The sequence below is a fragment of the Netta rufina genome (genome assembly GCF_964035555.1).
Source record: "Netta rufina genome assembly, chromosome: 25".
In the NCBI taxonomy this organism is placed as follows: domain Eukaryota; kingdom Metazoa; phylum Chordata; class Aves; order Anseriformes; family Anatidae; genus Netta; species Netta rufina.
In genome coordinates this window covers 3,344,242-3,367,849 of record NC_140149.1, presented here as the reverse complement: position 1 = coordinate 3,367,849, position 23,608 = coordinate 3,344,242, and the positions used below count along the sequence as shown (strand labels likewise).

At 61.0% G+C, this 23,608-nt stretch overlaps 1 protein-coding gene across 1 annotated transcript in view; it reads left to right on the top strand.

Annotated features, from left to right (window-relative positions):
• Nucleotides 1–1,839: 1,839 nt before the first annotated feature.
• The window catches only part of IGSF9B (immunoglobulin superfamily member 9B), a gene marked incomplete at both ends in the record, with an annotated part of 40,899 nt that continues 19,130 nt past the window's right edge, over nt 1,840–23,608 (top strand). Inside the window, 12 exons of the mRNA XM_084301385.1 lie at nt 1,840–1,903; nt 9,243–9,440; nt 10,064–10,210; nt 12,437–12,588; nt 13,788–13,905; nt 15,304–15,445; nt 15,558–15,703; nt 17,978–18,120; nt 19,842–19,982; nt 20,921–21,037; nt 22,821–22,971; nt 23,313–23,424. Coding sequence (XP_084157511.1) covers nt 1,840–1,903; nt 9,243–9,440; nt 10,064–10,210; nt 12,437–12,588; nt 13,788–13,905; nt 15,304–15,445; nt 15,558–15,703; nt 17,978–18,120; nt 19,842–19,982; nt 20,921–21,037; nt 22,821–22,971; nt 23,313–23,424 — 1,631 coding nt within the window. The remainder of the gene's footprint in view (nt 1,904–9,242; nt 9,441–10,063; nt 10,211–12,436; nt 12,589–13,787; nt 13,906–15,303; nt 15,446–15,557; nt 15,704–17,977; nt 18,121–19,841; nt 19,983–20,920; nt 21,038–22,820; nt 22,972–23,312; nt 23,425–23,608) is intronic.

The following is a 23,608-nucleotide window of genomic DNA, read 5'->3' as shown; positions in this document are numbered from 1 at the left end:
CTCGCTAGGGCACGCATGAGAAGAAGGGGGAGAGCAGCAGCTGCTCAAAGCTCTTTCCAGATCCTCTCCCGATGGCGTGAGCATCAGGACCTGGCGAGTGCTGGGGACAAGGCTGTGCCAGGCTGTCCCCTCCCAGGCTGCCTGCCACCCCGGGGAGGTTCGGTGTCCCATTTCTGTCACTGTCACGCTCCTGTTCACCCAGGTCTCATCGCCAGAGGTTTGCCGAGAGGAGAGGGATCCCACAGACCCGTTCCTGCCATTTTTTGTGCTCTTCCAAAGGTGACACGTGGCAGGTGACATGTGGTGGTGACCGAGCTGCAGTGGGCAGGTGGCACAGCTGGTGCCAGGGGTGGCGTTGGCACCGAGCTGTGGTGCCAATGGTGACGGTTCTGGGGTGATGGGTGCACGTCACACCAAGCTGGGGCTGGGGCACAGGTGACAGAGAGATGGCACGGCGGGGTGGTGACACTGAACCAGCGCAGTGACGTGGGGACACACACAGATGGTGGCAGGGATATGGGCCCGTGAAGGGTGGCAGGGCCAGATGGCAGGGCTGGTGGCTGGCAGGGTGGCACAGGGGGACAGGGAGGTGGCACTGTTTGGGGCTAGGTGGCACATCTGGAGATGGGGGAGACACCACGAGGGGACAGGTGGCATGTTAGGGACAAGGGGGTGGCAGGGGACATATTTGGGACCAGGAGAGGACACGTTTGGGGATGGAGGGGACACATCTGGGGATAGAGGGGGACACATTTGGGGGTGGGGGGACAGGAGGGGATGTATGTGGGGATGGAGGGGACACGCTTGGGGATGGGGGAGGACAGAAGGGCACACATTTGGGGGACAGGAGGGGACACATCTGGGGATAGAGGGGACACGTTTAGGGGACAGGAGGGGACATGTGAGGATAGAGGGGATATATTTGGGGATGGAGGGGACATATTTGGGGACGGAGGGTGCAGAAAGGGACAGATTTGGGGACAGCAGGGGACACATTTGGCGATGGAGGGCACATCTGGGGACAGAGGGGACACATTTGGGGGACAGGAGGGGACACGTGGAGATGGAGGGGACATATCTGGGGAGGGAGGGGACAAGAGGGGCCACATCTGGGGCCAGGAGGGGACACATTTGGGGACTGGGGGGGACAGTAGGGGACACATTTGGGGACCGGGGAGGACATCAGGGGACACATTTGGCGACGGAGGACACATCTGGGCACATAGGGGACACATCTGGGGACGGAGAGGACACCTTGAGGGCCAGGAGGGGACACACCTGGGTACAGAGGGGACAAATTTGGACCGGGGGGGGGGCCAGCAGGGGACACATTCGGGCACGGAGGGGACGCAGGGGACACAGCGGGCGGCAGCAGCCCGGTCCCCGCAGCGCACCGCCCGGGCACTGCGCACCAGACTGCGGCGCACGGAGAAAGGGGAGGGAGGGGGGGGGGGGACGGGGACCCGCGGGGCGCGCGCGCGCGCGCACCAGCCAACCCACCTTGAACCGGGGGGGCCCCCCCGGATTTTTTTGGCCGACCAATCGCCTCCCACTCCGCCGGGGGGCCGGGCCAATGGCGGGCCGGCGGGGGCGGCACCGAGCGGCTAAAGGGGCCGGGGTTAGGCTGCGCCCCCCGCGCCGGGCGGCGGAGGCAGGTGCGGCACCGGCACCGGCACCGGCGGGATGGGAGCAGCGGCGGCGGCCGGTGGCCGGCCCTGAGCCGCCCCCTCCGGCCCCACCGGCCCCGGGGAGCCCTGTCCCGGCCCGGCCAAGCCCGCCCCGCCCCGGCCGGGCCGCCCGGCGGGCGGAAGATGCGGCGCACCGGGGGCCGGTAGTACTATGATTTGGTATGTGGCCGCTTTGGTTGCAAGTGTGCTCGGCGCCCGCGGGGTGCCCGTGCAAGGTGAGTGTGCGGGGGGGGCCCCGGAGGGGTGGCGGGGGGGTCCTTGGCATGCACCGGTTGGGAGCGGGGAGATTGCGCCCGGGGGTTTGCGCCCGAGGGTTGCGCAAGGATTGCGCCGGGGTTTTGCGCCCCGGTTGCGCCCGGAGCTCGCACCGTGCTCCGCGGCTTGCGGCGGGGTTTTGCGGCCGGGTTTTGCAGCGGGGGGGCCGTGGGGAGCACGCCCCGGCGGTGCGGGGCTTGCGGCTGGTTGCGGCTCGGGATGGGGCCGGTTTTCCTCGGTGCTGGTGCATGGCGAGCGCTGGGCGCGGTGCGGGTCTCGGTGGTTTTTATTTCCCCCCCTCCTTTAGGAAAAAAGATAAAGGAAGGGGTTGTGTGCTGTCAGGGCTTTGCGCCGCGCGCATCTCCTGAAGGCGCTGCTCGTTTTTGCTGTGACCTCCCAGAGGGCAGCGGCTGCGAGTCGGGAAGTTTAGGAGACAGCAGCCTGCAACAGCGCCGAGCTGCGCTGGTCTCGGGCTCCGGGCGCTGGGATGCTGCAAATGCTGCGTGTGTGTGTCTGCGTCTGCTCCCCGGGCTCGGAAATTCGCTTTGGAAGAAGTTAATCGGGGCGAGTCCTCGCTGGGGACGCGGCTGGCTGGGTGCAGAGACAGGCAGGGTGTCCCCAGGGGGTGCGTGTACCCCGCGGGGGTCTCTTGCTCCCCGTTTTTTCCTTCCAGCCTCCTTGGGGAGCAGGACGGAGCTCGCCCTTCTCTGCAGGGCTGTGCAAGGGGAGGCTGGGAGAGCGAGGAGAAATGCAGAGGGGATTCAGTGCCTGCCCTCTCTGCTTCCCCTGCAGTACCCTGGCGAGGTCAGCGCTTCCTTCTGCAGCCTTTGGGGGTGATTTTTGCCCCCCCCCCCCTCCCCACGTCCCTGCCATCCTTCCTCCTCCCCTCCCAGGGTGGCTGCAGCACCAAGCAGGGGAAAGCGAGGCACAGGGTTGTCCAAGGTCAGGAAGGAGACAGCAGCAGGGGATCACCCTGCTTTTCCTGCTCTGCCTTCCCTCCCGTCAGCCTCCAGCCCCCAGCCATCCCTGCAGGTAGCAGGTGAGCTGCGAGCTGCCTCCTCTCTCCTGCTGCTGCTGCAGCACCGGCTCCAAGCCCTGCCGGCCTCCCCAAACCCCTGGGCGCACCGCAGCCCACCCGTGGGGCTCCCCAACCGCGGGTTTATGCGGGATGGGGGTCGGGATGGGGCTGCCCTGATGGGGTTGGGGGCTCCCCGGCAGGGTGGGCTGCAGGGACGCGCGTACGGCGAGGCGTGTACGTGATGAATGAGTGTGCCGTGAGTAATGCGTGGGTGGGCGCAGCGGGAGAGGGGGCGCTGCGGGCCAGCGCGTCCCCCGCGGGGACACGGCACGGAGACATCACCCCCAAGCAGGGGCTGGAGCAGGAGAGCAGGGGTTTTATGGTGGGGGTGGCCCCCCCCCCCCAGTTCTTCCTAAGCACCCTGGTGGGGGTGTAGGGTGCTGGGGAGCCGTGTGTGAGGGTGGGAAGCAGGGACACACGTGGGTGGCTGTCACCCCGCATCGCTCAGCAGTGGCTGGGGATGATGTTTGCAGGGGATGTGGCTGCGGGGAGGGAGCCTGCAGCGTGTGCCGAGCTGCCTGGCTGGTGGCAGCGCCCCGTGGGGCTGCTGGTGTCCTGGTGGCCGTGGGTGTCCCCTGGGCACGCTGTGTGGCTCTGCCCCGTGCCGGGCTCTGCTGCGGTGCTGTCCCCGTGGTGTGTCCGTCCTGAGTCACTGCGCCCTGGGCGTGCGGGCAGAGCGAGCCAGAGCTGCGGCGTGCTGTCCTGCCAGGCTGGTGATGCTCTCAGGCTGAGATCTCCCTCTGCATGCTGAACACGGTGCTGGTTTTGACACCCCCAGGCTCTGTTTCAGCCCTCCCTGCCTTGCTGGGAGAGGTGCCCTTCCTCCCTCTGCCTCCTCCTCCTCGCAGAGCTGGGCAGATGCATGGTGCCTTGCAGCCCTGCTGTCCCCGGGCAGTCCCCTGGCTTGGCGAGGCTCTCCGAGGGCTTTCCAGGCGTTAATCCGCTCAGAGAGCTCACGTTATCCCCTCTTACAGCTTGGGGGAGGAGAGCGGGGACGTGCCCGTGCCAGGGCGCGTCGGGAGTGGGTGTCAGGGGGAGGTTTAGAGGGGGCCCGTCCTCCTGGCGTTCCCGTGGCGCTGTGACACTGGGGCTTTCCTCCCTCTCCCGCCAGTGCGACGTGGCAGAGATGCTCATGGGCACGGCGTGCCGAAGGGTGGCTTGGTTTTGGGCAAGGCTGCCATCGAGGGGACCACCCGGCCCGTGGCAGTGACCTTGGCTCGGAGAGATCCTTGCTTACCCGTGGCGGTGCCGCATCCCGCGGGCTGCCGCTGCTCTCCCCGTGCCTCCCTGGCAAGGGGATGGCTTGACACCGGCGTTGGCCAGTGGGGGCTTGGCCCAGCTCCCTTTTTTATTTTTTTATCCTTTCCTGGAGGATTTTTTGCTCCTCTTGACCTGTTGGATGGAAGGGCAGGGAGGGGCGCGTGCGCCGTGGCGCTCGGCGGCGGATTCTTGCGGTGATGCTTTTCTGGCTTGGTTGCCTTTCGGCGCAGACGATGCGGCTTCCCCCGTGCTGGGAGGACTCTGCAAGCCTGCGTTCCCCTCCGGAGCTGCTGCAGGACAGGTCAGCGCGTTCACCTCCCTGCTGGAGGGTGGCAGTGAGGCCCTGGAGCTGGGCGAGCAGCCGGCGCGGTCCCTTCCCGCGTGGATGGAGGAGCCTCTCCCCCTTCCCTTCTCTTCCCTGCGGCAGGCGTCTCCCGAGCCCGAGGCCCTCGGTGACCAGCTGGCCTCGGAAAAACAACTCCGTTCCTCCTGCTTCCTGCTGGAGAGGCTGGCATTGGTGGGAGGATTGCCTGAGCCAGGAACAGCGTGATTCAGGAGCTGCTGGCGGGCGGCTCGGCTGTCAGCACGCCGAGTGCTCGCACCAGAGTTAGGAGCCGGAGGATGGTGACAGTGGCGGGGCGGTGGCACCGGGGCGCGGGGCTGCCGTGGGTGTGCGGGCAGCAGATGCAGCAGCAGCTCTCCCCCGGGGCTGTTCTGCTGCAGCAGCTGCTCGGGGAGCTGCTGGTTGTTGCTGGGAGATGGCTCCCGGGAGGTGCCCAGATGCTGGTGTCGAGCATGGGGACACCTCGGCTCTGATTCCTCCTGGTGGGATGGTGCTGGGGCAATGGGGATGGCAGTGGGGTGATGGGGACGGTGCTGTCACCACCAGCAGGTCACCTTGTGTGCTTCATCCCTGTGCCCCAATGGGTGGCACAGCGTTGGGTGCGCACCCATGGGTGCTGATGGGCACCATCCCACCGGTGTCAGCGCCGTGGGGCAGCACCCAGGTTCGGGATGGCACCGGCTGCTGCGCGGGCTGTCCCTTGTCCCCAGGATGGGGTTCGAGCTCACCGCCAAGCTGCTGATCCCGCGCCGCCGCCGCCTCTCCCTGCGTGACCTTGAGGCGAGTCGCTTGACCTCCGCACGGCGCAGTCCGTCCATCTGGAAAATCGGGTTTAAAAAGCAGGAATCTGGCTGAGAAAAAAGCAGATGCTGCTTTGAAGTTGGGGGAAGGGGAGCGGGCTGCGTGGTGGCTGCCCAGGGATGGGGACAGATGGATGCTCTTGGGGGGCTGTGAGCACCCTTGGGTGCACGGGGGGTGCTGTGCTCGTGGCTTGCAGGGTTGGGCTGGTTCTTGGGGTGGTTTCCAGAGCAGCTCCTCGCAGCTTTCTGCCTCCTGTGTGCATCCTGTGCCCTGCAGAGCTGCATCCCCAAGCTGGTGTCCCGGTGCCAGCCCCTCCTGGCCCAGCATCGCTGGCTGCTTCAGGGCTCCTCAGCCTCTGCTTGTCCTTGGGGTGACCCTGCTCTTCCCTGGGATGCTTTCTGCTGGCCCCATCCTCCATGGGATGGGTCCTGAAGGCGCATCCAAACGGATATCCCCCAATTTTACAGCCAAGCCTCATGCCTTGTGGGACAGGAGGGATTGAAAGCCCGGATCTGGGTGGCCCCAGCCTCGTTGGGAGCCCCGTGATGGCATCGTCTTACGTGATGGCAGCCTTCCCTCTCCCGTTGGGATGTGTTCAACTCCACCTCCACATCTTGTATTCCTGCCTCCTGGCACACTGTGTGCTTTTATTTTTCCTGGATCCGCTCTGATGACGAAGCCTGTTGATTGCTTGTTTTTCTTTACGAAGCACCCCCAGCTCGGTGTGAGCTCCTTGGGCACTTGGGGTTCGCATTCCTGCCGTGGCGCTCGCTGCTGACCCCGTTTTGAAGCCCCAGGTTAAGTCTCGAACCCCCCTGAACTTGGCTGGGAAAATCAAGCGCGTTTAAAAATACCCTTTCTGTTTGTGCTCTGTTTCTTCTGGCATCTGCGGGTTGTTTTCAAGCATTTCTCCACAAATGTGAGGGTGAGAATCACTTCTTTTAATGGAAAGCTGCAGTCTCCATTATTTATACGCTTCCAGGAGCTGGGGCGGCGAGGGAAGCCTGAATGTGGTGGGGTCGGGAGCAGCACCTGGGCTGGGTTTGTGGGTTCGAAAGGGGCAGAGCCCGTGTCCCTGACCCATTGGTGACCCAATGGGGTGCCCCATTGCTCCCTGATGGGCACAGGGCTGGGTGCTGTCCCCATTCCCCTCTGGAAGTGGGGACACAAAGATGCAAAGGGGATTCCTGCGTGCCCATCCTTGACATTCAGCTCTGGAGTGGAGAACCCACTTTTGGGACCTTCATTTTGGGTGTAAAAGTGCAAATCTGGAGGCAGCGGAGCTGATTTGGGGGTTGCTGGGGGCTTGTTTGCTGTGCTGCCCATCGGCCAGCCTTGGCTGTGTGAGGATGAGCGCAGCCACGCGCCGTCACCCGCCGGCCTGTGCAGGGGACACCGGCGCTGCGAGCTGCCAGCACTGACCTATTTTTCCTCCACGCATGTTCTGGCGCTTGCAATCCCAAGGCCATGGGTGTTCGGTGAGTGCTGGGCCTTTGGGTGAGGCGGGAGCTGCTTGGGGTCACCTTTGGGGGACCCAGGAGCAAGTGGCTTCCAAGCAGGGGCTCCCCAGGGCCCATCCCCGTGGTGTCTGGGCGTGTGGCAGCGGTTACCCTCACAGGCAGCGTGCTTTGTGTCTCTGCAAGCTCAGCTGTGTGCGCATCGATGCTCTGCTGGGCTTTTAGGAGTTGAAAACTGTCCTGTCCCTCGGGGCTGCTGGGCTTGGGTAGGAGCAGGGTGCTGGGGATGGAGCTGGGGAGCACAGGGGTTCAGGCTGGCTGCCTCCTGCTGCCTCGGTGAGTGGTCGGTGGGGAGGTTTTGTCCTCTGTCACCGGTGGAAAGCGGGGACACTGTCCCTTGGAAGGTCGTGGATGGTGCTGCGGCACCCGGTGGGGTGCTGGGGACCCGCTGGGCCAAGACAGCCACCCGCGCCGGGGAGGCAGGGCGAGCGCTGTCCTTGGATGCTCTTGAGCTGCACGTGACAGCTGCCGTCCCCGCTCGGCGCAGGGGGGCTGTGGGCAGCCGGGGGGGGGAATCCCAGTGCTCCCAGTGCCGTCTCAGCTCCTGCTGGGAGGCTGGCTGCATCCCAAGGCTGCGCTGGTACCCGTCCCCTCCTGCTGCCGCGGCCGGGCACGTGCGGGTGGGAGCAAGGGCAGGGCAGCTGGGGGTGCTGGCGAGGTCCTGGGGGTGCTGACGAGGTTCCTGTGGTGCTGTTGGTGCTGGGCTGGATCCTTGCAGCTCTTCACCACCCGGGCAGAGCCGACGCTGTCTCTGCTGACAGGGTGCGAACGCCTGAGCTCATCGGCGATGCAGCGATAACGAGGCCCAGGAGGTGCGAGCGTGCCACCGGGGCGGTGCGAAGGGGGCCACGGTGGCCCCATCCCCACCACCACCCCCTTGCCTGCTCGGGCAGGACCCCGGCGGCAGGGCTGAGCTCCAGCAAGGGCTGAGCGCTAGCAGAGGGCGTGCAATGCAGCAAAGGCTCCTGGCGAGCGGCTTGCGGCGCGATGCCTTCGCCCTCCCCTCCGCCTGCGAGCGGCCCTCCCCGCATCACCCGGTGCTGCAGGGAGCGGGGATGCCTGGCCTGATGCAGGGCCGAGGGCTGCCGTCCTCCACGGGCACCCGCTTTACGGTGCACGGAGGGCTCTGGGTGCAGCCGGCGGAGCTCTGCATCCCGTGGGACACCGGGAGGGATGGCGGCACGGCACAGCACGGCGCGGCCGGTGGTGCGCGCTTGTGCCGGAGCCAAAAATAGCCGGTGATGCTCGGCTCCCGCGGCGGGGAAGCGGTGATGTCACTCGCCGCCAATCACCGGCGGCCCCGAAGAGCAGCACGGAGGAGTGGGAACGTGCTTCCCCGAGCATCCCTCCCCGAGCAGAGCATCCCTCCCCGAGCATCCCCCTGGGAGCGGGCAGTGGCCGGGTGTTGGCGGATGTTTGGGGAAAAAGGGGGTCCCCCCCCTGCCGTGATGCGCCGGAGGAGAGGTGCTCGGCCAGCCCAAGCCCTACATCTGCAGTTTCGGGAATCCCCAGCCTGCAGTGCTGCAGGAAGGGAAGGGGCGTGAGGTGGTGCGTGGAGCTGCTGCGGAGCCCCGTGCCGCATCGGGCTCCCCCCCCCAGCTCCATCATATTGATGTTTTGGGGTTGCAGGGAGCTCTGAAAGCCCAGCCTGTTTTTTTTTTTTTCCTCCTCATGCTGGCTGTGCCGGTGCTTTCTCACTGCTGCTGCTCCCCTCTCAAAGGTGTGAGCTCTCTTTCTGCAGGGGGTGAAGCCGTGGGAAAGAGGCGAGCGGCGATTTGGGGCCGGGCACCTCCCTGCCCTGGTTCCCCGTCTCCCTTTTTGAAAGCTGTGCTGAGGATGGTGCCGAGCTTTGCTGCTGATGAAAAGAGCAGGATGATAACAGGCTGCAGCCGAGCTGGGAGATGCAGCCAGGGTGGAGCAGAGCCTTGGCTGAAGGCTGAGAGCAGCGAGTTTAATTGCTCCAGCCGGGGGGGGGAAGCGGGGTGCCAGAGTCACAAGTCGCAGACGAGTTTCGAGCCTGGGGCTCTCGGTGACACCCAAGGACAGAGACTGGGCCACCTGGAATGGCTTCTGCGGGACGGCCACATCCCAGGGCATGCCACAGCTGGGGGTGCTTGGCCCTGCTCACCGAGCTCCTGTGGCTTTTGGGGAGGATGGGGGCGTGCAAGTGGGTGCGCTTCTGGTTTTTGGGGTTGGGGAGCCCTTGGGGTTGGAGCTTGGGTTTTCCCAAGGGGTTCCAGTGGTGGGCAGCAGGCTCAGCCCCTACAACAGCCGCAGTTTCTGCCTTCCTCCCCTTGCAGGTGCCCTCGGCTCGAGGGAGGAGCCCGAGTTTGTGACCGCTCGCGCTGGCGAGAGCGTGATCCTGGGATGCGACGTTATCCACCCGCTCACGGGGCAGCCGCCTCCCTATGTGGTGGAGTGGTTCAAGTTCGGCGTCCCCATCCCCATCTTCATCAAGTTCGGGTTCTACCCTCCCCATGTCGACCCGGGGTATGCAGGTGAGGCCGGGGGATGCGGGGCTGGGGGCCGGGGGGCCGCGAGGCGAGCGGTGCCGTGCCACCGAGCGCGCGGCTCTGCTCAATCTGCTCCTCCGTAGGAAACCGCGTGCGCGCTCTGCCTCTCATCGCTTTCTTTCCACCCAGTTGGTTTTAATTAAGCAGCAGCACTAGGAAGCCAGCTGGGCTGTGTGGGACGGGAGCAACCGAGGCAGAGAAACCCAGGGTGACGCGTGGTGGCGGCGGCGGCTGCTGCCGCTGCGCCCCAGAGCAGCTGCGAGCCCAGGGGATGCTCAGGGGAGTGGGGCACGGGATTGGACCCCTCTGGGGACATCTCCTCGTGGAGGTGGCCAGGAGGAGGTGGCAGGGCTCTGCTGGAGGTGTAGAGCCCACGTGGCTGTGCACCGACACGTGTCACCCTCCCTGTGTGGCTGGTGGCACCTCTGGGGGCTGGGGACAGCACGCTGGGGTAGAGCCATCGCAACGTGCTGCTGCCTTGGGGAGCTCGATTTTGGTGTTTGCAGCGGGTTGAGACATCCCCTGCAAGGATGTGTTTGTGGGGTTAGGGCAGCCGGTGTGGGACATGGGGTTTTGGGGCTGATGGGTTTTGTTCTCTGCCCCCGCAGGCAGGGCCAGCCTGCACGACAAGGCGTCCCTGCGCATTGAGCAGGTGCGCTCCGAGGACCAGGGCTGGTACGAGTGCAAGGTGCTGATGCTGGACCAGCAGTACGACACCTTCCACAACGGCAGCTGGGTGCACCTCACGGTCAACGGTGAGTCCCGGCCGGCGGCATGGGGTGGGCTCGGAGTTTGTGGGCAGCTCTGTATCCAGCCCCTTTTGGCGCTGGTGTCACTGCTCCGTCCCAGGGATGGTCCCTGGGATAAGATGCTCTGGGATGTTGCGTCCATGGAGAGCACAATTGTGCTGGGAGCGGGCTGGGGATGAGCTGCGTGAGCAGGGATGGTGATGGATAAGGGATGAGTGTGTTGTGGGGGCCAGGAGGAGGGCAGGAATGCTTGTACGTTGGGACTTGGGGGGGCAAAATCAGCATCCATCCCTTGCTGACCCCATTCACATGCCCACGGTGTTCTCGCAGCGCTGTGGCCTGTGTTTCACAGTGGTGTGTGGGGATGGTGCAGCTCATTAAGCCGGGCTGCAGGGTGTGATTTCATGTGTGGCTTTCTAGTCCTGATAGGTAACGAGGATGGTAATGAGCCCTCCAGGTTTGGCAAGCCCGACCGCACAGGCTGCCGGGGCTGGGACTTGGCACAGGGTGATGCGGGAGGGCACCCAGCACCCGCAGAGCCACAGATGGTGCAGGGCAGCACTGCCAGGGCACGTGCAGAGCAAAGGCCAGGTCCCTGTCACCGTCACTGCCATGGTTTGGGGCCGTTCCCTAGGATGATGCCTTGTTCAGGGAAGACAGAGGGCTCCGGCGCAGCCGTGCCGGGTGTAGGATAGCTGCAGGGCTGCATGGGGCTGGGGCGGTTTTCCCTTTGATTTCTGACTCACGCTGCACCTCGATAGCATCTGCACCTCCTAAACAAATGAGAAGCCGTCCAGGCCAGCTCCAAGCAGGAACTCCGCTTACAGAAGGGACAAACTTTTATTAGCAATCACGCAGTTTAATTACGCCAAGCTTGTTTAAAGGAAAGACATCAAGAAGCAGGGCTGGGGCTGCATCTCCTCGTAACGAAGAGATCAGAAAATCAAATCTTTGTTTTCTCCGAATCCGGATTTACTCCAATTACTTTTTCATTTTATTAGCGCCGCGCATTAAGCTAATTAGCAATTTGTCGTCCTCCACGTCGGGAGACGTCTTTATTTTTAGCGGCAGCCACGCTTTGAGGCAGGACGCGGCCGTGGGGCGCTGCCGGCTCCTCGCCGCCGCCGTGCCCGACCTTGAGCGATTTATTTAACCTTTGGGGGGGACGCCGGGGCTGCGGCACGGTGCAGAGCTGCCTAATTGAGCCCAATTAGCGGGCAGGAGCTGCGCAAGCAGGGCTCGTGGTGGCGGGGAGCGCGGCAGCTCCGTCCTTGTGCGCTCCCCTGCCATGAGGGGCCGAGCTGCTGGTGAGCTCGGAGAGCCTGGGAAGGGAGGAAGGAGGAGGAGGGGAAAGGGAGAAAAAGGGAAGGAAGGCAGCTGTGATGGCTGGTGGTGATGGCCTCGATGAAAACCCTGCAGAGCTGCTGGCTGGGTTTATATCCTCCTCCCTGCCCAGCCCCAAAGGGCTCCAAGGTGCCTGGGAGCTGCTGGGTGGTGCCTCCAGCATCCCAGGCTGCTCCGAGCATCCTGGCCCTGCACGGAGGGGTCGCAAAATGGGTTTTATTGGGCACCCAGGGGTTTAATAATGAAACAATAACCGTAATCCTCCAGCCACAGGAAACAGCTTTCATGGGGAGGGCTGTGGCTTTCCCCCCTGGCACAATAGGATGCTTAATTTTCTTAGGGGGACAATAAAAAAAAATCATTTTGGGAGGCACAAAATATCATTCTTTTTTTTTTTTTTCCCGAGCAGATTAAATTGCCAACCTGTCTTCCTCGAAAGTGGGCTTTAACAACTGCTGGTAATTAGGGGCGGGCTGTAATCCTGCCAGCCTCTTTAATCAGAAAGGAGCCTTTCGATCTGCACTGCGGTGTTTTCTTGTGTTTTGACAATAGCAAGTTAATGTGTGATGGGAACCGGGGGGGAAAGCCGCACAGGGAGCCACTGGGGAGGAGGGTGCGGAAGGGGCTGGCACCCTGGGGTGCCCTCCAAGGGTTTTTGTCTCTGCCCCTTACCTCTGGGCTGTAGGACATGCTGGGGACAGCCCCTGTGATGCTGCTGTCCCTGCAGCCTGAGCCCCGTTTGCATTTCAGAGCCCCTTTTTGGGGAGATGGGGGCTCGGGGGGTGTCCCCAGCTTGCGTGTGGCCACCTCAACTCCGTCACCGTGCCACTGCGAGGGTGACAGCACGTGGGACCGGGGGGTGTGACGGGGTGTCCCTCTGCCCCCCAGCTCCCCCCACCTTCACGGAGACGCCGCCGCAGTACGTGGAGGCGAAGGAAGGCAGCAGCGTCACCCTGACCTGCATGGCATTCGGGAACCCCAAGCCCATCGTCACCTGGCTGAGGGAGGGAGAGCTGCTGGCCGCCAGCAGCAAGTACCAGGTAGGTGAATGGAGGGGAAACGACCTCTCCCCGCTGCATGAATTGGGGTGGCACCCCACAGACCCCCCCATGTGTGCCTTAAATCAGGGACGGGGTGGGTGACAAGGTGGTGGTGGCAGCTGCGGTGTGTCTGTAACCAGCCTTGCTTTCTCAGCACTTCTCCCTGCTTCTTGGCCATAGGAGGGGGGGTTTCTGGTGGTGGAGCTGCTGGGGGCTCTGCTGGACCCCCTCTGGGTTTTGGATGGGGGCTGCACCTTGGGAACGAGGGGGAAAAGGGGGACGGTTTGGGCAGGGGGGGCTCTCCCCGCCCCAGGACCCGTTTCCCATCGCAGAGGCTCCCACTCCTCTCCCAGGCAGCGATTCCACCCGAGCCGTAATTGGTAAATCAGGCATTGGAATCAGCGCAGGCACTAATGAGAGTAATTAGGAATCATTTGTTACTAATTGAAATAGAAGGATGAGGCAGAGTGAGCGGCGGGGAGGGAGCCTGCCTGGGAGCGCGGCTCTCGCTTGCTGGGGGGGGGGGATGCTGCAGCCTCTGGGGGTGACGTTCCCCAGCCCTTTTTTGCCACGTCCTTGGGGTCCTGATGGGGATTTGGCCACTTGTGGGGCCGTGGGGCAGCGTTGTGGGGCCAGGCTGGGGCTGGTGGCTTGTGTGGGGCCGTGGGTCTCACCGTGCCCATGGGATGTGGGTGCTGTTGTCCATGGGGAGCTGCTTGGCTTCTGTGCCCCCTGCACGTCCCCAGGCCCTGATAGCAACAGGGCTCAGCTTCTCCCCGGGGACACAGAGCAGGTCCTGTGGGATCGGGGCGGGCAGGGATCCTCCCGTGGGGCTCCCTGCTCCTTGCAGAGCAGAGCACGGCTTGCTGTGACGCATTTGGCAGGAGCTGAGCAGTTTGGAGTCTGCTGCGCATCAGTCACTCCTGCAGGAGACGAATACGTTGCGAGGTTTTTTTTTTTTAATTATTTTTTTTTTCCCCCCCTTGGCGTCGAGCAGCAGTGCGTGTGTTGGTTTATTAATATCGAAGTCTTGCAGAGTTGGGGAAGCCCATTTCTCAGCCGGCTCGAGCAGCAGCAGCAGCTCCTCTCCATCTCCACCCTCCCTGCCCTTGAGGAAGCGGGGAGGGAGCGAGCATGCCCGTGCCGGGGGGGTCCCCGTGGGGTCCCCACGTGCTCCAAAGTCCCCTCCTGTCCCCCAGGTGAGCGATGGCAGCCTGACGGTGCTCTCGGTCAGTCGGGAGGACAGGGGTGCCTACACCTGCCGAGCCTACAGCATCCAGGGGGAGGCCGTGCACACCACGCGCCTGCTCGTCCAAGGTAGGATCCCCATGCGGTGCCTGCGGGGTCATCCTCGGTGTCGCCAGGGGCTGGAGGGGGAATCACTGAATGTGCTGTGTCTCTGAGGTTCTGGGAACTGGGAGAGGGTGGATTGCCTTGGTGCATCCTGCTTCGTTGATGGGGAAGGGGCTTGCCTGCATCCAGCTGATCCAAAGACCCCTTCTGGTGCTGGTCCTGGGCTGGCGATAAATCAAAGAATGGAGATGAGGGTTTGGGAGGAGGCAAGGAGGGCTCTGATGGTGCCCTGATGTGCTTGGGGCCGTGTGGGTGCGTTAGGGATGATGTTAGGGCTGTGCCACTGCGGAATTATCCCCGGGAGCACCCCAGCCACCTCCCCGTGGCACGGTGGGCACCCCGAGCAGCGGGTGGCACAGCCCCGGGTTGGTCCCCGGCACGGCTTGGCTGCAGCAGGCTGCCACCCCTGCTGCCCGCAGCCTTCCATTAAAAACGCCATCAATAAATAAACAAGGAAATGAAGCCCAAACCCCAGACGTTTAAATAACATCAGAGCCCTGCCAGCTCATCTGATGGCACGGGGAGCAGGATTACGGCCGGTGCCTTCCTGTGGAAGCGGCTGCGCTGGGCACCCGGCCAGCACCGGCACGGCCCCCACGGCGTGTGCCCGCATCCCCTCCATCCCCAGCACGGGTGTGGCAGGAGATTTTGGGGGGAGGACTGGGATGGAGCTGCTAAAGCCAGGGCCAAAATGACTCGCCGGCACCGCGCCCGGTGCCCAGTGCTCTGTGTCCTGTTTGTAGGGCAGAGAAAGCCACGTAATTGGGGCACCCCGGTGGCCGGGCTGTCAGCTTGCTGGAGCAGCTGTGCCGATTAGCAGCCGGGCCCTGATTGCAGCTCGGTTTTGTTTGGAAAGCGGGGAAAGATTGAGCATGTCACAAAGCGCCTCGTCAGATAGCGGTGATACATGGCCGGCCTCCCGCTCCTCGGCGCTCGGCTCCCTCTTTTATTAAATCAACCTTTAATTAGGTCAACAGCTACCGGCAGAGAGAGGAGCTGGAGGTGTCCTGCGCTCTGCTGTGCGCCCAGGCAGCGAGCCGTGCCCCTCACCGCTCATCTGGGCAGCTTGCTCTTTTTTCCTGGGCTCCTGCGGGTGGTGAGATCAAGGAAATGTGCTTGGGATTGAGCAAGATGGGAGCTTGTGTGTGCAGGGAGAGGCAGAGGAGCTCTGAGGGTGCAGGGATGGACCCCAGGAGCACCGTGCCCTTTGGGACAGCCCCATCATCCCATGGGATGGGGTTCCCCATGGCTCATTTGGCACGCACAGGAGGATGTGTTTTCGGGGCTGCTGGCTCCAGCCCGTGTCCCTGTAGGGGTGACGCTTGCTCGTAACCTTCCCATAACCTTGCTCTCCTTCCCCAGGCCCACCCTTCATCGTTTCCCCTCCGGAGAACATCACGGTCAACATCTCCCAGGATGCGCTGTTCACCTGCCAGGCCGAGGCGTACCCAGGGAACCTCACCTACCTGTGGTACTGGGAGGAGGAGAACGTCTACTTCAAGAAGTGAGTTTGGGACGGCGCCTTCCCCTCATCCCGTGCCGGGGCTGCCCTCGCTCCCTGCCGCTCCTCCTCCGGCGTTCTCCCCCCTCACCTCTCCTCCCCTGGTCTCTCGCAGCGACCTGAAGCTGCGGGTGCGGATCCTGATCGACGGGACGCTGATCATTTTCCGGGTGAAGCCAGAGGATGCTGGAAAATACACCTGCATCCCGAGCAACAGCCTGGGCCGCTCGCCATCCGCCTCCGCCTACCTGACGGTGCAGTGTGAGTGCGGGCAGCGGGGCCGAATTTTGATGGATGAGCTGCTGGATGGGGCTGGGGACACCTGGCTCTGAGCCAGCCCGGAGGTGCTGCCATCCCAGTACGACCCACTGGGGAACTGGGAGGCTTGGGCTGAGGCAGCAGCAGCTTTTGGGTGGCTCCGTGCTGGGTGCCACCACCCTGGGCAGAAGGGATTTCTCCCCTTTTAACACGGGTGGGCATCTCGTGGGCGCTCCCAGGGCGCTGTTCCCTTTTCTTGTCCCTGCAAACGCCCCGTCAGGGCTCTTAATATCAAATCCCCGCTTCATTTCTTGGTATTTCTCATGGGGGCTCGTTGCCGTGACGTGGTTTTCTGCGAATTTGTAGGGCTGCGTGTAATAATTTCAGGCAGTAACTGATCTAAACAAACGGAGGAGAGCGGCGCTGAAAGGAGCGTTTCTTCCCACGCTTGTTCTTTCTGGCTCCCCCTGCTTTAATGGGTAGTGTGCCACCAGCATCCTATGGCATTCGACAGTAATGGTCCAAATTTCTGCCGCCTGCAATTGCAATATTGCTCTGCTGTAAAAGCCCGTAGTGATTTTATTTTATTATGAAGGATAGGCTCGAACAAAGCGGGCTCGGAGCTCGCTTTCTGAAGACCTTTCAGATTGTGACTGTAGATCCACTGCTGGGAGCTGCCTGTTAGAGAAAACCCCTATGTCCACAGGGGCTGGGGCTGGCGGTCCTGCATGATCCCTTAGGGCACGGGAAAAGGGGCAGGATGCGGCTGGGAGGACGGCGGCAGGGTTCTTGCTGACCTTGCAGAGAGCCTCTCTATCCCATTACCTCCTCCCCACCCCTTGATTGCATTTTCCTAAGCCGGTCCCATGCATGCTGCTCCCTAATCTGGGTTATGGGGTCAGTGCTGGGATGCCCCGTGGCAGCTGGAGGCTTTGGGGAGCTGCTGGGGTTGCGTTTCCCAGCCGGTGCGCACAGCTTTGGAAACTTGCGTGGCTACAGAGTTTGGGTGCTTTTACCCCAGAAAAACACCAATGAGGGGGTCTTAATTCAGGTGTCAGGCTTTAATAACCCTGAACATTATCTTTTTTCCCCTAACTTTGGGGCAGGCTTTCAGCAAACTGGAGCCGGAATGGTTCTGAGCCCCCTCTTTGGCTGGAGAAGCCACGAGGAATTTTCTCATTGACTTTTATGCATTCCCATCAGTTGCAGGATGAGATTTCTCTTCCTCTCTGGGTTTTCTCTCGCAGATAGCCCTGCCCTGGTGCAGATGGGATGGGTCTGCACATCCTGGGCCCTGCACCCCTCTGGCACCCATCCTTTCCATCCCAACCCCATAGTTTTACCCTGAGCTTTGCCCCAGCTTGGGGACGCCACACCCAAAAAAACAATTTCCTTCCCCAACGCAGCGTAAGCCCCGTTAGGATTTTCCCGTAACCTTGTGCTGCTGGTGTCTAGACGAGATTTGTAGAAATACTCGCTCTCCTTATTAGAAGTAACTTTTTTTTAAAAAAGCTTCTTATTAAAGAAAGTCTAGGTTCTCTCCAACCCACTCGCATTTAATTAAAAAGCTCTTAGAAGCGCTGTTAATGACACGTTCTAGACTTGAGGATTGCGAGACGTCTTGCTGCGTGGGTGGTGAAACGTGGGGAGGTTAGATACATATTTTAAGCTTTTTTGCATCCTATTTGGAAGGGTGGAGGTGGCTGATTCTTCCACGCAACCCAGCCTCAATTAGGCATGGGCTGCGAGTACAAACAAATAGGAGGGAAGCGGCTCACGCCGGCCTGACCGCGGGTCCCTTCTCGGCCTCGGCTGCTGCCCTTGGTGTGTTTTAGGGCGCTGGGGTTAAAACAGTTTTTGTTTGCTGGGTCGGAGTTGTTTTCCCTGTACCCAGCAGGAGGAACAGAAGCGTTGTCATCGCCTCGGGAGGCGCCTCCAGGCTTGCCCACAGCGTTTTTTTCCTTCTGGCGAGAGCGCATTGCGGGGTGGTGTCACTCGGAGTGTGGGAACGGGTGTTTGGTGCTGCCTTTTAAATGAAGCTTTTAATGAAGTGCAGCTCTTAATGAGCTCCAGGTAGGAACCCACAGGGTTCAAGTAAAGCCCCCCAGAAGCGCCAGGTGTTGCAGTGGATGCAAGCCTGAAGATATCAGCTGGTGGGAGATCTGGACTCAGATTTGGGGTTTGGACTCTTGTTGCACGAGCAATATTGATCCTATACAGCCAGGTGTTGGGGGAGACGGGCTCCGTCCTGGTCTTAACCTGGTGCTGCTCCCCCAGATCCTGCCCGCGTGGTGAACATGCCCCCCGTCATCTACGTCCCCATCGGGATCCACGGGTACATCCGCTGCCCCGTGGAGGCAGAGCCCCCGGTCACGCTGGTCAAGTGGAACAAGGACGGGCGGCCCCTGCGCATCGAGAAGGTGAGGGAGCAACAAGGAAGGGGGGATGAGGGGAAGGGGTGTCTGTGGTGTCTCTGCCCAAGGTTTTGAGCCCCAAACTTCATGTCCAGAGAGGAGAAAGCCCCTGGATGGGCTGACACCATTTTTTTCCCTACCACAGCAGCCTGATCTGAGTTAATTTAGGTTCCTTTGGGGAGCCCACGGCGCCTGTCTGAACATCCCAGACCTCCAGAATGACCTCCCGATGGCCCTGTTTTCTTCCGAGGGCACCTAATGGTTAAAAGACCCTTTTAACAAGTCTCTGTCTTCCTATAATCTTGCTTTGATAGTCTCAGCAAGGATATTAGCCATTAAATATTTAAGGAAAACACTCAGTATTTTAATTTTTTTTTGTTTAAATATTAACGATCTGGAGTTTTCAGTCGGTTTAAGCCTGCTGTCCGTGTGGGTTCCTGGTCGCTGGTGCCCGCAGCTTCTCATCTGGGGTCATCTTGGTGCCACCAGGCTTGGGGTCCCCAGCCCTTGGTCTCCCCAGGGCTCAAGTGGGACGAGTTCCCCTTCCGTGGGGTGCTGAAGAGCCCGAGTGGAGGCTCCTGGTCCCCCCCAGTTTATAAAAGGTGTGAGCTGGGGCTTGGATTGCTCTGGCCAGGGAAAACCTGGCTGTGGCCATGCTTGGGGAGCTGCAGCTTGTGTTTGTTCTCACAAAATGTCCCACCTGCAGCGGCATAATGGCTCCTTTTGTTAATTGGAAGGATGCATTTAAAAAAAATCATTTAAAAAGGAGGGAGTGAAGGAAGAGGGAGATTTTAATGTCTAGTCAAGGCATAGAAAGGTGGGAGCAGGCTGCTGTGCTTGCTGCCATGGCATCCCTCCTGTGAAGTCCTTGCTGCGTGGCTGCTCGTCTTAGGATGTGGGTTTGTTTTTTTTTAAGAGATGGAAGTCTGTGCCACAGGAGGCTTTTTTAATAAACACCAAACAGGAGAGCTTTCAAAGGAAAAAATCTTCTGTGCCTTTAGGCATGCGTTTTGCAGTAGAGTAGTTCAGCTGGAAGGGACCTACGAAGATCATTGAACCCATCTGTTTTACCTAAGGTATGATGCCGTCATTAAATCTGTTGGGCCCCTTGGAGCCTGGCTGTGTATGAGGAGGAGAGCATCAGCGAGACAAACCCCTGCGTCAGCGGTGTGTTTGGGGCTGGGAAATCCTTCCTGGGGAGCAGGCACAAGCTTGTGCCTTCACCTCCTGCTCACCGCTGCTGACGGGAGCCCGCCGGGTGTTTGGGCTCCGTGGGTGGCATTTGTCTCGCCTGATTTTAGACATCTCCAGAGCTGATGCTGGTGTCGAGGACTAGTCATCCAGGCTGCTTTTGTAGTCCTTGGAGAGAGAGCAGTGCTTCCAGGAAACACGGGTCTGTGCTCGAGCTGAGGCATCTACTCCTGGAAGGGATAAATCACGTCGCGGGGTTTGCCGATGTCTCCTGGTTAACTAGAAAAGAGGCTTAGACCCAAGGCTGAGATGGGGATTTCCTTGCTGTCTGCTCTCAGACAGGCTGATCTCACCTGCTTTTCCCCGCTCTGTGTTTGAGGAGGTGGCTTGGATGCTGGGAATGGGACTTCAAAGCGATTTGGGCACCTCCAGGAGATGCCCCAGCCACCCTGGGCTTAGTTTTTGGGGTTGGCCGAAGGAAAAATAAGCGGTGCTGTGAGCAGGACACTGCAGCTGCCTCCTTCTCCCTGCTGCAGTACTCTGGCTGGAACCTGCTGGAAGATGGGTCGATCCGAATCGAGGAGGCAACCGAAGATGCTCTCGGCACTTACACCTGTGTGCCTTATAACGCCCTGGGTACGATGGGCCAGTCTCCCCCTGCCCGACTGGTACTGAAGGTAACGTGCCTGTGCCTGCCGTGCCAGCATGTGCTGGTGCCCCCGGGGGGCTGCTGGAGTGTGCAGGGTGCTGGGACCCCAAACTGGGTGCTGGGACTCCAAACTGGGTGCTGGGACCCCGGACTGGGTGCTATGGATGTGAGCATTTCACCAAAACGTGCTGCTGTGTGGCTGGGCGAGCCTTCCTGTTCACAGATTATGACTATTTTTAAGATTATTACTATTTTTTTTTTTAAGTCTGCCTGCAGTTGTTGCTCATTAATGAGCGTAGGTTAGTGGGGAAGTGCTGGCCCTTGTGTGCCACACCAAAACAAGGTGCTGGCCTGTAGCATCGAGCCTTAGCAGCCCTGCACCAGGACGGTTTCACGAAGCATCGTTCACATCCCCGGGATGGCCTGTTTGCCAACAAAATGTTCAGGCCTGCTGACCCGGGCTTGGATTTGCAGAGGATTTTAATGAAAAGATGATTTAAGCTGTAGAAAAGCTCCGTGGGCTTTTGCTGCTCTGCTGTAGCCACCGGCGCTGCTGGGGTTAGGAGCTTTGTTCCCTGAACAAAAAGACACATGTGAGGAGTGTTATTGCTGGGATTCACACAACAGAGCTCTGCAAACCTCCTCATATATACACGCATCCACCGAGCTGATTAATCAGGCTGATATCTGATGTGGATGTTGTTTTTTTTTTTTCCTGTTTACCTCCTTAAAATTTAAACGAGGTGGCTGGGTGGCTTTCCAGCAAAAACCTCCCTCCACGTGTGTAATTTTGCGTGCCGTAAAGCCTCGTTAGCACCCGCTTTCTGCACCTCAGCCTTCCCCAAACCACTGATGAATTCGTTTTGGGAGGGTTTATGGGCGTGGAGCTGGTGGCACGAGCTGCTGGGAGGGATGTTGGTGGTGTGGGCTCACGCTCCTTGCCTTTTTCCTTTTTCCCTTTCCCAGGACCCCCCCTATTTCACGGTGCTACCAGGCTGGGAGTACAGACAGGAGGCAGGGAGGGAGCTGTTGATTCCTTGTGCTGCTGCGGGAGACCCCTTTCCCATCATCGCCTGGAGAAAGGTACCCGGCCTGCCAGACAAATCTGCAGTGCCTTTGGCTTTTGGTGAATATTGCAGACAGAGAAGCCACACTCTGTCCCGGTAAGAACAAACTGCAGGTACAGCTGCTTCGCTTTGGGCTGAGCCACTGCCGTCCTGTCCCGCAGGTGGGTGGGGGAGCCCGGCTTGTGGCCACCGAGTTCTTTCCAAAAAACCTTCACAGCAGCATCTGCAAAGCTGAGCGCTGCCCCCGCCCCGGCCCCTTCCTCCTCTTCCTCGTTGGGAAGCCCTTCTCCTCCTCCTCCTCCTCCTCCTCTTGCTGGCGAGGCTGGCACCAGTGATGCTGGTCCCGCAGGAGGGGATGTGTCACCGGGGCCTGTCTGAAGGGCTCTGCCCTGGGGCTTGGCTGAGTTTTTGGGAAGGACCTGGACCTGTCAGTGCCTCCTTTGGTGCCCTGTGACTTGGAAGACCGTGGGAAGAAGCTGGTTTAACCGTGCTGGACTGGATGTAGTGATTTGAGGATGTTCCTTTAGAGCAGGGTAGGGTGCAGTGTGGTGTCACCAGGACTTTCCACTCCCCTCTTCCCTTTGCTTCCCACCTTTGCTGTGCCCATAGGAGAGCCACAATGCAGGGCACCTCCTGGGCTTTTTGTCCCACTGCCAGGATCTTCTCTCCAAGCCTCCTGTCCCCTTCCAGCCCTCCCAGGAGGGCTCCTCAGCACAGGATCCCTGCATCGCCCTGGGGGCACCGTCCTTGTTCCCTGCAGCGTGAGGTTCTCCATCTATTCACAGTTGTACCAGCACAAGTACGACCGTAGCTTGGGCAGATCTCAAGCGACCTACCTGGAATTTGTTAGCTCTTTTAGTTTTCTTATCGATCTTATTTTTCCTTCCTTCCCCACCCCCTTCTTATTTAGGTTTCTTTCCAACCCCTTTTGTGCTTTTTGGCCCTCTTCCTCACATCACGGCTTTGGGCTTTTCCTCCCTTGGCTTCAGCCAGGGCTGGTTTGGGCTGAGAGGAGTTTCCCAGGGAAAGAAGAGAGCTCCCTGCCAGCCCCCGAGAGCTGACCTGCCTCCTCCTGAAGGACCCCACAAGACCTGAGCTGGGCACCGCTAACCCCCGTGCCCATCCGCTCCCCCTGCACAGGAGCAGGCTGCGTGCAGGTGCTGCAGGTCCCCGGAGCCCATCAGTGGGATCCAAGCATGAAAAACAGCTGAAAAGGACTGGGAGCAACGTGGGATTTGCACAGCTTCAGATAATGGGCAGGAACACGAGTTGTTACAAGATCCATCCTTTCCGCTCGGCTTGAGAGCTGCCAGGCACCTTCGTGCACATCAGCTTCCCACATCTCCGGGGTCCCTCCTGCCGAAACCTCTGCCAGGAGCGGTCCTGCCTCTCCTCTGCTGGCTGGGGGCGAGAAGGGACACTGGGACATCTCCTGGGGACAGGCACCCACCTTGGAGGGTGTTCTCTGGGGACAGCTGGTGCGCCGTCCCCAAGCAGCGGTGGCAGTTTCAGCTTTGGATGCTGGAGACTTGAGTTCTTGCGGAGGTCTTGGGGCCCATCTGGGTGCCGTGGGGTTTTTCCGCTCGTGTCCGGGTTGTGAACACCAGCCCCCATCCGCATGTCTCTCGCGTTGCCGTGCCGGGTCCTCTCTCAAAATCGGGGAAACCTCGTGGGGAGCGGGGAGCCGAGAGCAGATAGCTGAGATACCGCGTTGCCGCCTCGCCCTGCTCGGCGTGCTGCTGAGTTGTGTTTTTTTTTTTTTCCTCTCTTTGCCTCGCTCCCCCTGCTCCTTGCCCAAGGTAGGGAAGCCCAGCAGGAGCAAGCACAACACGCTGCCCGGCGGCACCCTGCAGATCCGCTCCCTCGGCAAGGACGACCATGGCGAGTGGGAGTGCGTCGCCACCAACGTCGTCGCAAGCATTACTGCCAGCACTCACCTTACAGTTGTAGGTACGGGCAGGAGGGGGCCACGGGGCCTTGGGGACAGCTGGTGGCAGGCACTGTGTGCTGCTGGGTTGTCACACATGGGGTAGGGATGCTTCCCGTGATGAGCAATGTCTCCCTTTACTATAGTTTACCGGTGGTGCTGCATTCTCTGTTCCTTTATTTTGGCCACCTGCGTGTGTGGCTTAGCAGAAATCCTGCATGAAACAAAGGCTTTCCTATTTAGGAGTCCCCCCCTTCATATCCTGGCTGGAAGCAAATCCCTCCCAGGAGCTGTAGGGCTGCATTGATGCCCGCAATCCCTCCCGTGCCCCTGCTCCTGCTGCAACCCGTCTCTCTCCCCGCAGGCACAAGCCCTCATGCCCCCACCAGTGTGCATGTAGTGGTTGCCATGACCTCTGCCAACGTCTCCTGGGAGCCCGGCTACGACGGTGGATACGAGCAGACTTTCTCAGTTTGGTACGGCCCTCTGTGAGTCATCCCCGCATGCTTTGCTCTCTGCTTCTTTTCCTTCCTAGCCGACCCCAGCTTCCAGCAGCGGGGCCGTGCCGTGGCGGGGGGGGGACGGGTGGCGATGGGCGGCGTGCCTGGGCCGTGCCGTGGCGAGGGGTAGAGCCCCTGATGCCCTGGTGCGAGCCCCAGC